Genomic DNA, 18024 nt, shown 5'->3' with positions numbered 1-18024 from the left:
CAGAGTTTGGGAGAGTGTGTGATAGAAGAAAGCTGAAGATAAATGTGGGTAAAAGTAAGGTGATGAGATATACAAGGGGTGAAAGTGAGCATTAAGGGAGAGCAACTGGAGGAAGTGGATAGTTTTAGATACTTGGGTGCAAATGTGGCAGGAAAAGGTGGAGTAAAGGTGGAGGTAGAATGTAGATTGAGAGAAGCGAGTAAATGCCTTGGTAGATTAAAAAGTGTAATGAGGAACAGAAATTTGGGAATGGATGCTAAGAGGAGACTGTATGAAGGAGTGATTGTGCCAACAACACTGTATGGAACAGAAACATGGAACATAAGAGAGGAAGAGAGAAGGAGCTTGAATGTGTTTGAGATGAAGTGTCTGAGAAGTATGATGGGGGTTACTAGGCTGGATAGAGTGAGAAATGAGGAGGTGAGGAGGAGAACAGGGGTGGAAAAGGAGCTGGGAGATAGGGTTGATGAAAGAGTATTAGGATGGTTTGGACACATGGAAAGAATGAGTGAAGAAAGACTAGTAAAGGAGGTATGGAAGGCAGATGTGGAGGGAATGAACATGAAGGGACGTCCTAGGATGAGATGGATGGATAGGGTGAAGGGGGCTTTGGGGAAGAGGGGAATGTCTGTTGAGGAAGGACGGGAGAGGACAGAAGACAGGGGTGAATGGAGAATGGTTGTATATGGAAGATGTTGTGATGCATGAGGTGGAATGGACGGGGGGATGAGGGGTGAGGTAGTGTGTGTGAGCAAAATTTTGACGCAGCCCGAAGGGATTTCTCCCCGTTCTCTCCTTTATATGGGGGGACGGAGAGGGGGGGTCGCCGATTTAATGAAGCGGCCTTGCTGTGGATGTGCTGTGTCTTGCGACACTGCTTCTGACCCAGGGCAGTGGACAGGGTGCAGGGATGACCCGTCATCTAGGAGGTGCTAAGATGGGAGGGAGGATGGAGGGGTGTGGAGTGTTTTCGGGGATGGAACGGGTGGGAATGATTTTATGCCTTTTCCTTTTTGGCTACCTCCCTTGTAAGGGGGAAAAAGCCTTGGTATATGTATGTATGTATGTAATAAGTTTCGTTAAACGAAAAAGTGGAAAACAAATTTGTGAGTGACACCCCCATAGAAACAAATTGCAAAGTGAATATAATGTCTTCAAATTACTGATGATACAAAACTGTGCGGAATGGCAAATTATCACTTAAACCAATTAGATATTCAAGGAGATTTAGATAAACTACAGCAATGGTGGGAAGGGGAGATGGAGTAGGCTGGGAAGGGAGGAGGGGTAGAGTGGGAGGGTAGGATTAGGGTGGGTGGAGTAGATGGCGTCACGGGTAGGTTTTACGAGAATAGCTGAAGCAGACGACGTTTTTAGATGATCGGTAATTTCAAATTGCAATGGATAAAAAAGAAAGAAAGTTATAATATATTTAGCTATTATTGACTTTGGGGAGTACTAAAATAATATTCTGGTATATAAGACACATTTGATTTTCAAAGCTGTTACATTTTCCCGTGGCAGGGTTGGTCACCCCTGTATAATTCATGATAGTAGTAGTCCTACATGCTGTGGACGGAGTTGTGCCAGCACTGAACATAATTTTTTTTACTGCATTAAAGTGTATATTTACAGTGTACAGATATTACACTGCCATATTGGATGATGCGCTTAATTATATATACAATACTGTATTATTCCTCTTTTATTCGTAATGTAGTTGTAGTGTCGGTAACTGCGGACCATCGGCATTATCGAGTCAATGTTCCCCGTTTTTTGTCCGTTAATTAAAACGAGGGATGAGTGTATATATATATATATATATATATATATATATATATATATACATATATATATACATATATATATATATGTATATACATGTATATATACATGTATATATATATATATATATATATATATATATATATATATATATATATATATATATATTAGGCTGATTGAAACAAACTCTGATGGAGAGAGAGTTGGTTTTATTTAGCAATGAATGTTGGGCGCCAATGTTACGAGTATGATAGGGTTCGCGCTAGGGGGTGAAAAAGGGGGTAGGGGACGAGACAGCGAGGGAGGTGACGACTGTGAGTTTTAACCTGTGTCCCAACTTGGTTTGTTTGCGGGGGAGGTAGCTGAGGAGGTGAGAAAGCAGGAGCAGCGAGCCAGGCTCACGTGTGGTGCTCCTAGGCGATCTGAATCTTCGGCGTTTGTCCATTCTTTATATACACGGGCAGGTCATGACCCGTGTTCCTTTTTTGTATGCGGTCAAGTATGATGAGTGGGAAGTCGGGGGCAAAATGCTCTTGCGAAGACACGAGGTTATGCGTTCCTAAATGAATCCAGTGGTGTTCATCATCACGTGACTGGCCGAGGTGCAGGTTAGTCATCGCTGATTGATGCTGGTACTGCACGTGTGCTCCTCAAGGAGACTTTGTTACACTCGTGGGCCTCAAAGGCGCTTTGGGTCGAGTCACGCGGCTGGGTGGTGCGAGCTTGTCCCATGGGACAAGGTCGCGGGACGGCCAGAGAAGAGGTGAGGATGGGAGTAGTAAGAACTACTTCCTAACTATATATATATATATATATATATAGATAGATATTTATATTTATAGATATTTATTTATCTATATATATATATACATGTATATGAGTGGGAGGTGGCAAGGGGACGCAGGATAATGCAGGAGTGAATATTCTCTAACGTTTCGACGAATGTCTTCCTCAGAGAGACCACAGACTATCAGAATTTGTGGACAATATATACCCCAATACTGGTTCATCTTGCCGGCCGTCTGGGAATGGAGCCCGCTGATTGGCTAGTGGTTCACGATCTCTTGCGAGCTAGCGCAGCTAAGGTCAAACTAGCTGCAGGTCGCGCTAGGCTATCGTGTCCTTCCCGGTGATTGGTGACTTGGTTTGTTGTGATGTGTGCGGCTTCTATGGTTTTTCTTAATTTCTTTTCCAGTCCCTTGTGGAGAACCTCGACGTTATTCCAGTTGGGGAGATGTCCGTGTGTATATACGTGTACCACCAAAGAGTTGGAAGTTCTGTGGTGACGTAGATCACTCTTGTGTTCGTACACTCTTCTTTCGATGCCACGCGATGATTCTCCGTAGTATGTGGCCGGACATCCTCCACATGGAATTTTGTATACAATGCTGTTCTGGATGGAATTTTGTATACAATGCTGTTCTGGTTTATGATATTCTTGTTCTCATTCTTACTCACTATGTCTCTGATTCTTAATCCTGCTGCATGTGCTATGTGTATACCCTTTGTGGATAGAAAGTAATTACTTCTGCTCCTTTTGAGTATGGTACTACCAGGTAATCCTCTTTGGTCGTTTTGTTATTTGACTACTTGTTCTTGATATCATGCTTTGTTTTTTTAATTTGTGTAGAAGACCTGAGGGGTACAAGAGTTTAAGGAAGGCTTCGGTTATGTATGATATTTCGTCTGTCAGAAATTCATACATATACATATCATACATAACCGAAGCCTTCCGTTAACTCATGTACGGTACTTAACGTGGCCAGAGCTGATATGTAATTATTGTCTAGCACGCTGTGCGATTTTGTCTTTTTTTCATTTATTTCTTATTAATTTTTAAGACTAATGTTTTCACTGTGTGATAATTCTGAAATAATATATACTATTTTCACGGTACGATGATTATAGCTATACATGCAGTCTCGGGCAGCGCAGTCTTCTTGTTGCATCAGCATAACATATTTTTCCCGTTTCTTGACCTGTTCGGCTGGGCAAGAAGAAGGTTTGGTTATTTTTGGCTAGAGCTGCAGTATCGCTGTGACGGTTTCGTGTGTGTGTGTGTGGGGGGGGGGAGAATCACCACAAACCTATTTTTTCGCCAGCACCGAAGCCTGGTGGTTATGCTGGATCAGTGTTGCCGACGGTAATAAGTGCATATTTTTTTTAACCCAAGCCAAAGTTTGGGATTTAAACTTAGCTTTAAATAAAAACTAGTATTTTAGTTTTTCCATGATCAAATACATCTATCACGTTCCATTCATATTATATCTTATGGACATACATGTAATGCATTGTTCCAAATCTTGGAGATGCCCGGGCGTCACGTCCTAGATTACCTTGATCCACAGGGCAACTCCTGCAAGTAGCTATAGATGTCGTCGATGGATGTCAATACGGGGACAAGGAGCCGTCTCTGGTTTGTAGTTAGCCGCTTTCTATGTCGTCATACTGATCTACGACGCTCCTTGTACTCGTCGCCTTAGCTCCAGTGTTGATCTCCGCTTGACTATCTTGAACTGGTCTCTTGCGTTATGTTTTCCCCGTGTCAAAGCACTGAATTTGAATAAACCTTGAATGATGTCCTTTCTGTGCACCATCTCAAAGACCTCGATTAAGTCGCCTTTCAATCTTCGCAATTCGAGAAATATAAGGTATTTTTCAGGTGTGCCTCATAATCATACCGTCTCAGGGCACTACATCTTTGTTGCCGATTTCCTTTTGTAGAAAAGTCCTTCAACATGTGGTCGTTTTGTAAAGTCTGGCGATACTGGACAATTTTTTGTTAACGTATATCCTTTGATTTACTCCCGGTGTCACTGTACTGAAGGGATCTACACGTACTTTTTCTTCGACTAAAACTTGCTTCCTTTCTAACTCTTATACTACATCTTCTCATTTCAGTTTACCACCTACTATTTTACCCGTTTTTCAACCTTTTTTACTACGCCTCCTACAATTTTCTCAACTTTTGGTGATTTTAATCGCAGGCGTCGGCACCGCCGTCCAAGTTCCCTGCCCGTTTCTCCTGAGCCACCACCATTAACCGCCCCTCAGCTAATCGCTCATGCAAAAAGCGCTTATTTGCAATAGCCCTCTTTTTTACACTACTAACTTTTCATTTTCTTACAGGCATTCTTCCCCTCCCACACAAACTGATCCCGTTCGAGCGGGTGGTCTGTCCTAGGTAGTCCATAACCAACACCGACTCCACAGAGGTCAGACGTCGCTCTTCGTTCCAGTTTTCTCAACAGCTCCCATCAATTTTCGCCGGCCGGTCGCGGCGGAAATTTTTGTCATTTGCTGCTGACCGGTCTGGGACAAACACTGACCTCTTCATTGACGCTGGCAAGCGGGCTTACACCTCAGACAAATACACACGTTTCCCGAGTCACGTAATTCTCTGCTTTCAGAATTGTGCTTGGAAGAAAAGAGATACACACACTCGCTGGCTCAGCAGAGGTAGGTCGTCGCCCTTCACTCGAGCTCTCTCAACCAACGCCTATAATTCTTCGCCGGCCGGTCGTGGGGAATATTTTATCATGACCTTTAGTCTCTTTTCCTGTCGACCGGTATGGCACACGCCTGGTCTCTTCGCTGATGTTGGTGAGCGGGTTTACACTTCTGACAGGTACACACGTTTCCTGAATCACGTAATTGTCTGCTTTCAGAGTTGTGCTTAGAAGAAAAGAGATACACAAATCAACCCCCCCCCCCGCAATGCCATCGGATCCACTCTCTTGACTACGCCTCGGATATCGCCCATTGCCTTGTTAGAGGCTAAAAGCCTATTGCCTCACCTGGGGTTAATCAGGAACATGCTCTGCCTCACCTGGGTTTAATCAGGAACGTACTCTGCCTCACCTGGGGTTAATCATTAACACCACACGCGGAAAGTAAACTCTACTCACTTCTCTAAGATATACACACCTCTCACGAACATAACTACGCCCCCACGCACAAATATCTACACGTACTTTTTCTTCGACTAAATTTCGCTTCCTTTCTCTCTCTTATACTACATCTCATTTCAGTTTACCTCCCACTAAAGATTTTTCCGTTTTCCAACTTTTCTCAACTACTACCTTTCCTACCATTTTCTCAACTTTTGGTGATTTTAATCGCAGGAGTCGGCGCCGCCGTCCAAGTTCCCTGCTCGTTTCTCCCGAGCCACCACCATCAATCACCCTTTAGTTTATCGCCCATGCAAAATTGGCAATAACCCTCTTTTATATATCCGCACATCGGAGGTCATCCAGCATCGCCCAATCGTTACAATCCATTTATTTTTTCTTATCAAGCAATATAAGAAAATTTCGTGGAAGAAGTACATCTTCTCCATAATTCTCTTTTCTGTACACATTTGTAAAAAAAAAAAGTATATATTTTTTTTCCTACGGAGTGTAAATTAAAAAAAGTCTCCCCTTCATAAATCACGCATCTGAGTTTTCTATGTAAGATTGTAACTTCAGATTTGTTGGGCAAGAAGTAAACACTGTGAACTTGTGTTTAGGAGATTGCTATGTAAAAACTGTCGAGAATGTTTGAGATTCCTTAGATATACAGTATATGAGATCCAAAAGTGTCTTCAAATTTGCAAGAACAGCTGAGTCACAAAGGTAATGAATAAGCAATATACCAGGCATTCGTTAAACGTGTACATGTATTCGTTGATTGTCAGAGGTTATTTTTCTTACCTCATAATTGCTCGTATGTTGCCAGATTTTATGTTTGTTCCGATCGTATATGGGCACTGCCAGTTTCATAGACAAAATGGAGTCAAAGGCTTATTCAGTGTTTACATTCTCGCATGCTAAGCAAGGAACGACCATAGATACAAATAAAAAAATGAGTGAGTACGTTTGTAAGGCTAATTTATTCTTGTGCTGCAGGGTTTGGGTCTAGAATTCCCAAAATACAAGGAAAGCCCTGTCTTACAAAAAAGAACTATTGCCTCCCAGAATATTAAGTAGTTTGTGATATAGCACAAGGTTCCACAAATAGCGTCATTCACTATAATGTGACCAAAAATGTCGTCTCTGATTTACGAGTAAGATTGACACAAGACACGAATTTGTCACATAAATTAAATTTGACGTATATTGAAGTTATCTTTGGATACCTGTAGAAGTTAATCCTACCGGCTTGTTTTGGTGGTTGAGAGAGGGGTTGGGAGTTAGTCTAACCTAACCTAACCGTACGTTATGTGGTGATACGGTAGGTTTGTAGGGAATTTTTTACCCAAGGATGTCAGAATTGAATATATATTTTTAAAAATCTATTCATGTGCTTTTAGTGACATTTGTAACGAAATTAATTCGCGTGAGTGTCCCTCCGAAAAACATGTAAAAGTGACTAACGGTAAAAATCAGTATTTGGTGCATAGACATAAGCTCAAGCCAAAAGTTCACAAAACAAAAATTCGCCCTTTAATGGGAAAACAACAACAACAAAAGCTAACACTTTTTTACACTTTTTATTATTCTTTTTTTATCGTACACCCGTAATGGAAAAAGACAAAAACTTACACTTTTATATTTGTTTTATTAGATTATTTTATATCATACATCATATGATACAAATAAACATTCTTTCTGAGGAAGCACCACTGTGTGAAACTGGTCAAAGAATAAACCCTTTGTTTTACTTATGTGTTTCCCTCTACTCTTCTTACAATCTGTCAGGATGTCTTCACAAATAAACAATTGAATATTGGAAATGTTTACTCCAATCTGATGCAAAGGCCCACAGTATCATTATTTTTAAGTTATATCAGTGTATGATTGATAAAAGTCAAAATGTAACTCATGGAGGTAATGTACGTATATGTCTACGCGGCCAATCTGAAATGAGTATATTGATTTATCCCTATACCATTAATCAAGGAATTCAATTGAGATCAGACTCGGCAACCGTACACTCAGGATGAAATACGGGGAATAAGAGCAAGGTGGGCTGGACAGTGCGTACGAATGGAGGCGGACAGACTACCAAAGAAGGTGATAGGAGGAGTAGAGGGCAGACGACCAGTAGGGAGACCCAAGTACAGATGGATAGATGGAGTAAAGAAGGACGTGGAGAGGGTGGCACCAAGAGAGGACTGGAAAGAATTAATAGAGGATAGAACCATCTGGAGAGGCATAGTGAAAGCGGTGAAGGGCCGTCCGGCCTGACAACCAACACACACACACAGAGAGTTACTATACCATTAATCATATATGCATAATATTTTTAATGTTGCATCCCTACCCGTACAAAATTCCTGCAGACGCCTTGCGCCCATTCATAGTATATGACTATGAGAATGAGACATTTTAAGTTATGTTCACTCATCATGGTAACAGTAAAAATGCAAAGTTGTAATGATAGTAAATCCTTATATGATAATGATTTTAATTTTAGCAGTTTTTTATTATTTACTTATGTGTTAATTTATTTTTTTGAAAGCGTACTTTTGGTACCGCCGAAAAAGTGGAGCGTCCAAATGGGAAATGTCCAAATGAAACTAACTGTGAGCTTGACTTATGAGCTTTGTGGTTTTTTCCATTAAGGGTGTGAGCTTTTGTCTTGTGAGCTTATATTGTGGAATCAAATTCACATGAATAACAAAGAAGAAGAAGAAACGGAATCTGACATTCTTGATTGAAGCAAGGATGGTGGACCTCTGGGGAAACTTTACCAAGAAGGGAGGTAATGGGTTTAGGCCAGTAGGCACGTGGTTATGGCTGAAACAATCACTCATACCATATGGATTTGGACTGTTTAAGCAATTAAGTCATTGCTGGGAATCGGAGAGTGGTGCGGGATTCGAACTTATAACTAAATTTTTGTAAGATGTTAATTGCAGAAATGTTAGTGTAACTAATAACTTTATTTAGAATAGAAAAAAAAAAAATAGGTGGTGGACCGTTGGGAGATAATATTGGAATGTTTAGAAACACTCAAAAGAAAATGCTAAGTTGTTCCAGCAATAATTTTTCTGCTAAGCATTGTGTGAACCGCGCGGTAGCTCAATGAACACCGTGTTCAACTCATGAGAATGTTGTTTATAGTTCTATTACCGTGGCCAGGAAGCAAGGCAACCCAACAAAAACCCAGTGGGTTGCCGCAGTTGACAGGCGTTTTCTCTATCAGGGGTCTCTCATTTCCTATTGCTTGGGAGTGGAAGAATAAGTTTTTATAAGTATTGGATGACCCAAGGGGTAGAAATAATGACAAGTTGTGGGGTAGAAGAAAGATGGGTGCTTTGACTCGTTCACCCCACTTTTAGGGATTAATGACCTTTTGGTATGTGTACCCAATGTTAGTTCTTGTATAAAGAGCTTATTCGGAAAGCGTCCATTTAAGAACTTATTACGGTAAATATAACAAAAGAAAAATTTAAAGGTGTATATAAAAACTCAAAGTTAATAAAATACCAGGGCCTAACTGTTAGTATCCAAGAATCTTAAAGGAAATGAAAAATTATATTTATGTTCCACCATAAATTATTTTTAAGAAATCCATCATATCTAGAGATATCCCAAGATAATGGAAACTAGCTAACGTTACCCCCATATTCAAAAAGGTGACAAAAAGAAACCAAATAACTTTAAGCGTATAAGTTTGACTTCAATCGGAGGAAAAATGATGGAAACTAACATCAGAGATGCTATCGAACGAAAGTAACCGTTTGCTGATAGTCAGCATGGATTCAGACGGAAACGTCCTTGCGTGACTAACTCGAATTCTACAACACAGTCATCACGAATTATGACAAAGGAAACAATATATATTTAATATATCTAGACTTTGCAAACGCCTTTGATACCGTCCCCCACGAAATACTTGTTAAATTGGCTTCAAACGGAATAAATGATAGCCTATTAAGTTGGACTAGTAATTAATTGGTTAAACAATCGAAAACAGATGGTCGTTCTAAATGGCAAAACTTCTAGATGGAAAAATGTTACGAGTGGAGTTCCTCAGGGTTCTGTTCTTGGACCACTTCTATTTATAGTATATATAAATGATATAGACCACGGACTAAAATCTATTGTCTCCAAATTTGCTGATGTTACAAAACTCTACGGAATGGCAAATGATCACTTAAACCAATTAGATACTCAAGAAGACTTAGATAAACTACAGCAATGGTCTGAAAATTGGCTCATGAAATTTAACAGAAATAAATGCAAGATTATGGACATTTTATTTACCATTATATTTTTTCGCATATGACCTAATTATAGACCAAAAGGTCTCCTGTCGGCATGCTCCTCCTTTGTAATCCTTTGTTTTTGTAAAGAAGCAGTAATGTGGGAAACGGTCAAGTTAAAGCACCCAACTATATTGACTTATGTCGATAGGCAGGGACACCTACACGAAGGTAATACTAATATCAAATACAGGTTTCAGAAAGATAATAATAATAATAATAATAATAATAATAATAATAATAATAATAATAATAATAATAATAATAATAATAATAATAATAATAATTAAATTACTGTATTATAACACAAAGATTGTTACAACTGGTTAGGGAGATGTTCCAGGCGCCCTGAAAGATGAGCAGACTTGGGTATACAATGCCCTTGTGTTTCATCATATAGGTCGAAAATGAATGACTAGTTCCCCCATTATACATTGTCATCTTGCTACCTCCTTGTTCACTGGAATTGAACGTGTGGTAGCTGGTTGTGTCTTCTGAGTACATAATGATTATCGAAATCATTTTAGTAGGTATTTCAGAGGTTTTACCCCCTAATGGACTGTTTCATTAGTAAATGTGCCAAAACTATATAGTACCACTGCAATTTGTTTGATAAATTTAATGTATTGCGTTTTGTTAAACTAAGAACACGCACTATTTACAAGTGTATCGTAAACGTGACTCACATCCCTTAAGTCAGATGAGTGGGATGAAATAAAGGAAGCTTCCTAGAGCAGGTCATGTTTAGATTCTGTTCTTGTGAGCCTAACTGCAGACTGCTGTGGATTTAGAGTACTAGTCTCTCTGGTCGTGGCGGTGTGAATGTGTATATAGCACCATATATCTTGGTGCTTTAACTTTTCTATGTTAAGGGGTGACATAAATATAAGGTCTATTTAAGTTATTCTACGAGAGAGATATAGGTCAATGGATTGATTAATCTAGATATAAAAGGTGTCACGTCCTTGACGTGAATAGAATCCTGTGGTTGTGCTGTGTCACGCTCTTGTGTAAATAAAGACCCCTGTTTGTAATTTTAAGGCTCGCCTTGCGTAAATATATGTTAACAAAATGTAAAATTTATATGTGTATATACTTGTTCATAATTGCGCAATACCAAGTCTGTTGATCGCAGGTAAATTGAAGCAGAAACGTTCCTAATTTTGGAGAGAAAAGCTAGTTCTGCTGCCCATAAACTGCCTAGTTTGGATTCGTTTAGCCATGTTTGAAACGTTGGCTCCCTTTCGCTTAGTATATAAAAGAGGGGCCAGGACGATCGAGACAGAACACAGAGATCGCAGAGGTCAAGAGAGCATAGAGATCGCAGAAATCAAGAGAATACAGAAGTCGGCAGAAGTCATAGCAGAAAGAGAAGAAAAGAGAAGCTGAAGCCCAGGGCCCATATGAATCTACATAGAATTATCTACGAATTGTCGATTTACGACAACTCCGCTAAACAAGTCCTTTGGATCATAACTACGGGCCGATTCCAATAGTTCTCTATTCTCTGATATCGGACACTATCCTGATTGCTGACTGACTACGAACGACGAAACTCTTCTGCTTTTCTGCCATTAAGAAACATCAACAACTATAAATTTGTTCCTGACTACCAGAAGCATCTCCTACCAGAAAAAACAACAACAGCAACTACTAGAATCTGCCCCTTCCAGAAGTTATCGTTCACTTCAAACCACCACTACCCGAAACTGCCCGTACCAGAAGTTATCGTTCAACTTAAACCATTTCGTGACGGTTGGAAAGATTCGTCTACAATAATCAAGACTTCGTTTCACCACCTGATTATACAAATTACTTGGTAAATAATCTGAATATTTTGTTTATTGTCATAAGCATTGTTATATTATTATTCTATGTTCATTTATGTTTACGTGTTGTTTTGTTAGTGTAATGATATTCAATCTTAACGAAGAATTTAATTATCCTGCATGAACTCTCATTCGCCCGAACTGCGCACGGGCTTATTTTTTTTTCGTGTCGCGATTAGCCTGACCCAGAAGTGAGTCGTGACAAAGTGTATGGCATAATGTGTATGGAAAATTAACACTCCTGTTAATACAAGATATCAAAGTATGAGATGTCGATCTTATAATTAATTTTCATTTCAGGACGAGGGTAACTATCAACATTTCTTTGGAAGAACTATCTGCACATTCATATTCGGTATAAAACTAGAGGTTCTAGAGTGACGTGTGTGGGACAGCTATCTCGCAAGTTATTTAGAAGATTACGTGATGACCACCACTGGAGAGAAGCCTTTCCAGTGTGGCCTGTGCAATGCAGCTTTCGTAAGAAAGGGTGATCTCAAACGTCACGGGATAACACATACTGGAGAAAAGCCATTTAATTGTGACCTATGTGATGCATTTTTCTCACTCAAGGGTAGTCTCAAGCGTCACATGAGAACCCACAGTGGATTGAAGCCTTTCCAGTGTACCCTGTGCAATGCAGCTTTCGTGAGAAAGACTGATCTCAAACGTCACGGGGCGACCCATACTGGAGAAAAGCCTTTTAATTGTGATTTATGTGAGGCAGTTTTCTCAAGAAAGAATCATCTCAAACGTCACGTGATGACCCACACTGGAGAGAAGCCTTTCCAGTGCGGCGTATGCGATGGAGCTTTCATAAGTAAATCTATTTTTAGATATCATATGAGGACTCACACTGGAGAGAAGCCTTTCCAGTGTGACAAGTGCGATGCATTTTTCTCACAAAAAAGTCACCTTAAGCGTCACGTTATGATCCACACTGGAGAGAAGCCTTTCCAATGTGACATATGCGATGCAGCTTTCTTAGAAAAGAATCAACTCAAGTGCCACGTCTTAACCCACACAGGAAAGAAGCCTTTCCAGTGTGATATGTGTGGTGCTAAATTCTCACAAAAGGTTCATCTCAAGTTTCACGTCATGGCTCACAAGGGAGAAAAGCCTTTCCAGTGTGACATGTGTGATGCCGCTTTCGTACGAAAGTCTGGTGTCAAACAGCATATGTTGACCCACACATCTGAGAAACCGTTCCAGTGTGACCTTTGTGATGCGGCTTTCCCACTAAGGAGTCATCTGAGGTTTCACGTCATGACACACACTGGAGAGAAGCCATTCAAGTGTGACATGTGTGATTCCGCTTTCTCAAAAAAGGCTGGTGTCAAACGGCATATGTTGACCCACACAGGCGAGAAACCGTTCCAATGTGACCTTTGTGATGCAGCTTTCTCGCTAAAGACTGGTCTCAAAAGTCACATGACCACCCACACAGGAGAGAAACCTTTTCAGTGCGGCCAGTGCGAATCTTCTTTCTCAAGAAAGGATGATCTCAAGCGACATATTTGTAAGGTCATTCCAGTATGAACCGTGTGGTGCAGTTTTCTTACGATATGCCTTCAAAAGTCACGTGATTACCCATATAAGAGACCTATCTAATGTGACAATACATTACACATTTCACACGTAAGACGAACTGTATGATGCGATAGTCGCTAGATTTGAACTCGGACCCATGAATGCGACCTGATGGTCTGAAAAAGCTTTATACCTAGCTCATTTTACAATTGCTACCAAATTTATTTTAACTCGGGGATTATGTATGAAAATGTACTGTATGAATTTTGTAACGACGCTGCGGTAAAGTCACACCAATGGAGTAGTTTTGTTGGAGGTTAGGCTGAAGTTGATGGCCTTGTTTATTATCAGCTTATTGTTGTAAGTCGAGGGGAGTGGCTAGCTTATGCTCCATGTAAATTTATGTTTTGAATAAGAAAATACCAGCTGTGGCTTTGATGTAAATAAAATGTTTAATACTGATCTCTGCTCTGGTTCCCAGCATACACAGGTTTCATTTTTTATCCTTTAATTCAAACAATACAGTTGATTAAATTCAGGACAGAGTGGCTAGTGTAATTACTATGTGGTAGCGCATTTGCATGAGAAATGGAGTTTTGTTTGGTAATTAATATTTATTGTGGTTTTTAGATGTGTTTTTTTTATTTATGCATCGAAATTCCTTTTTGTATATTCCCATTACTGATCTAATAGTGATATAGACCACGGACTCAAACCTATGATTTCCATATTTGCTGATTATACAAGACTGCGGAATGGCAAATAATCACTTAAACCAGCAGCGCTGGGCGCGTTACCGCCGGACAGGTCGTGCGTCACCGAAAAATCTGGGCTGCATTTCCGTCAATGCGTATTACACACACACACACACACACACACACACACACACACACATATATATATATATATATATATATACAATGCACGTATATACATATAGATTTTCGGTAACGCACTACCTGTCCAGCGGTAACGCACCCTGGTCTGAAAAGTGGCTAATGAACTTTAACCCAAATAAATGTAAGGCTATCCACTTCATTTTCATTCTGAATACAAATCATAGTAGGAATAATGGTCTCAAACTGTCAGGAATTATATTTTATTTGGAAGTGGGTAGAAACAATTTCACCAAGAATACACTTCCTGCAGATGCGGTGCAATGTATTACAGTTCGAACTTTATAAAGATTCATTTAGATAAACACCTATGCAATATACTGCTATGCCTGATATTTATTTTGTTTTATTTCTAATTTGTAATAAATTATTATTTGTTTATCATTATTTATTATATATTTTTTCGCATCCGACCTAGTTATGGACCATAAGGCATGTTCTTCCTTTGTAATCTTTATACATTATGATGTAGCTTTTATTATTTGAGATCAGCTCGTTGATAAACATTAATTTTAGGGGCTAATTCAAGTTTGAATCCAATATATTAAAGGACGAGTGGAACGCCACTTGATCTGTACAAAAGAAATATTTAGATGAAATAAACAGAAAATTTGTTTTATTACAACACCTGAACACATGTCTTAAGGCAACTCTCACCTTAGCAATTGCGCTTTTAAGCTGTGCCACATGAAACACACCAGTGTAATCAGATAATTTTATGGCCGTCGCGCATAGGACTCGAACCTACTGTTCTGAAGCCAAGAGTCTACCGAGACGGTGCCTTAAACCGCTCGGCTACTGGAGGTACAAAACTCTCTGAACTTGGAACGCTACTGGTTCCCGAGATTTGGAAAGATCGCTACCTGCGACTCCATTTCCTGTTTCACCAGAGAGCCGACCTCAACATGTAGCAGGAGGTAAGGACCGGAACGAATCACTTTCACGCTTCGACATTGTAACTATGTGAGATATTTGGTAGTGGACAGCGACGTCAATCAGATAATATTTATGGCCGTCGCGCATAGGACTCGAACCTACCGCTCTGAGGCAAAGAGGCTAGCGAGCCGGTGTCTTAAATCGCTCGGCTACTGGAGGTACCAAACTCTCTGAGCTCGGAGCGGTTTTGGTTCCCGAGATTATGAATGATCGCTTCCTGCGACCTCATTTCACATAGTTACAATGGCGAAGCGTGAAAGTGATTCGTTCCGGTCCTTGCCCCCTGCTACAAGTTGAGGTCGGCTCTCTGATGAAACAGGATTTTTTTTTACGTCATTATACGATTTTGAGATCAGGACCATTTCGTCAAGTGCGGCAAGCAACCCAGAATTATTTCTTCCGTTTTTGTATGCTACTGAAATACCAGCTCAGATGGGCAGGGCATGTCTCCAGAAGGAAAGACCATCGTCTACCAAAGATTGTCCTGTATTACGAACTTTCCACCGGTCATCGAGGGAGAGGAGCCCCCAAGAAACGATACAAGGGCTGCTTCAAGAAGCCCTTCACTGTATGCCACATTGACCATCAGTGTTGGTCAGACCAAACTGAAGACCGTGGTGCCTGGCGTCATACGATTCATCCAGCTGTCACCCAATTTGAAGATTGCTGATCTCTGTGCTCCGGGTGACAACATACACATATTTTTAAAATTATTATGAGAAATGCCTTAATGTACTATTTTTTATATTAAATAAGTCCATCAATACATTTTATTAGATTTAGGACAGAGTAGCCAAGCATGTCTCTGGGGTAACGCATTTGCAAAATAAGTGGAATTGTAATTTTGGGTTTTGCTATGTGTTTCTCTTCATTACCCTCCTCTCTACATACCTTTGGGAAATAATCGAGAAAAGAACAGACCGTCAACAATCCTTTTCGCGGAGGGTAAGTTAAAGAAAGGTCATTCCTTAATAAGCCACGCATTTGAGTTTTCTATATCAAATTGTACAACAGGATTTGTCGGTCCAGGAGTAAACAGTGTAAACCCGAGAAACTTCAGTGAAAACTTTAAAAAAATATTTAAGATTACTAGGACATAATAGGATCCAGGAGTGTCACTTAATGTGCAAACACAGCAGAATGATACAGATAATAATGAAACAATATTCCAGGAATTTGTTAATTGTTTGGCAGGGTTGTATTCTCTGCGTATTGCTTTAAATTGCCTGATTTTATGTTTGTTCCTATTGCATGTGGGCACTGCCAGTTTCGTAGAGAGAATGAAGTCTTATTAAAAGGCATACAATGAACATGGTACAAATCTTTACAAATGGATACATTTGTAAAGCTACTTACCACCAAAACAAGCTAGTGGGACTAGCTTATTGAGTTATTGTTAACCAGTGAGGATAAAACGCTTCAAATGAGTTGCAATTTGTGCAACAAATTTGTGCTAAGTGGCAATCTTACTCGTAAATTAGAGAGACGACACAACACTGGTTACATTACTATATCGAGTAACACCATTTGTAGAACCTTCCAGTATAATATAAATTTACTTCTTCATATTTTGGGAGTAAATTGTTCCTTTTGAGACAGCACCATCATTGCATTTTGAGTATTCTATACCCAAATAATGCACCAATTACGGTAGCACAAGAATATGGTAGCCTTACAAACGTAATCATTGATAGATTTGTATTCTATTTATTACAGTATATGCCTAGCACGTGAGAAGGTAAACATTGAATAAGTCTTTTCATAAGAATTCATTCTATCTATGAAATTGGCAATGCCCACATGCAATCGGAATCAATATTAAATCAGAAAAATAAAGTATCGTACAGATTTAACCTCTGCCAAACAATTAACAAGCTCCTGCAATATTGTTTCCTTATTACCTGTATGATTCTGCTGTGTTTGCAAATTAGGTAACACTTCTGGACCCTGTTATGTCCTGGGAATCTCAAATATTCTTGAAAGTTAAAGTTTTCACGCATTTTTTTCTAACAATGGGGTCTCACTGTTTACTCCTGGATCGACAAATAATGATGTACAATTTGACATAGAAATAACTCAAATACGTAGCTTGTTAAGGGACGATTTTTTTTTAATATACTCAGCACGAAAAAAATGTTGATGGACTGTTCTTTTCTCGATCATTTCCCAAAGGTGTCTAAAGAGGAGGGTAATGAAGAGGAACACACGACAAAACAGCAAACTACAATTCCACTTATTTTACAAATGCGCTACCTCAGAGACACTACTGGCTACTCTGTCCTGAATCTTATCAAATGTATAGTTTGACTTATTTAATATAAATATCGTGTAATGAGGCATTTGCCAAAATAACTTTAAAAATGTGTATGTTGTCACTCAGAACATAGAAATCGGCATTAAATATTTCCTCTACGACAAAGCAACAACTGGTAGTTTCGTCTCAAATCATAATTCTATATGAAGCACATATTATCTACTCTCCACGACAATTGGAATTTATCCTACGGAATACACGTAACGTAACATACCGCGGGACACAAAAACTGTTGGTGATGGGAAAAATTGGACATTATTTTTGGATTTTACATGCAAAGATATTAATAGCTAAGCTATTGTTTTCTTTGGGACAAATTCTCATTTTACCAGTGTAACACTTCTGTGTTTTAATCTGTTGGTCGAAAAAGTTAAATTACTAGTCCTCCCATGATCACCTTAATGTAATTTCTTTGTCAGTCGTGGAGAGTAGATGGCATGTGCCTCATATAAGATTATGATTTGAGACGAAATTACCAGCTGTTGCTTTGTCGTAGAGGAAATATTTAATGTTGATCTCTATGCTCTGGGTGACAACATA

The 18024-nt window shown here is 39.5% G+C and overlaps 1 protein-coding gene across 1 annotated transcript; it reads left to right on the top strand.

The window, feature by feature from the left end:
- The first annotated feature begins 6264 nt into the window (after window positions 1-6264).
- Window positions 6265-14199, top strand: LOC143022051 (uncharacterized). The gene is made up of 2 exons (XM_076179986.1): window positions 6265-6401; window positions 12109-14199. Exon 2 carries the CDS (start codon window positions 12235-12237, stop codon window positions 13345-13347), a length of 1113 nt encoding a protein of 370 aa, XP_076036101.1. The 5' UTR covers window positions 6265-6401; window positions 12109-12234; the 3' UTR covers window positions 13348-14199.
- The last annotated feature ends 3825 nt before the right edge of the window (window positions 14200-18024 follow it).

Source organism: Oratosquilla oratoria, chromosome 43 (genome assembly GCF_046742065.1).
Source record: "Oratosquilla oratoria isolate Oo_2021 chromosome 43, ASM4674206v1, whole genome shotgun sequence".
In the NCBI taxonomy this organism is placed as follows: Eukaryota; Metazoa; Arthropoda; class Malacostraca; order Stomatopoda; family Squillidae; genus Oratosquilla; species Oratosquilla oratoria.
Note: the sequence above shows the minus strand (reverse complement) of the source record. Positions and strands in the feature narration are given on the sequence as shown.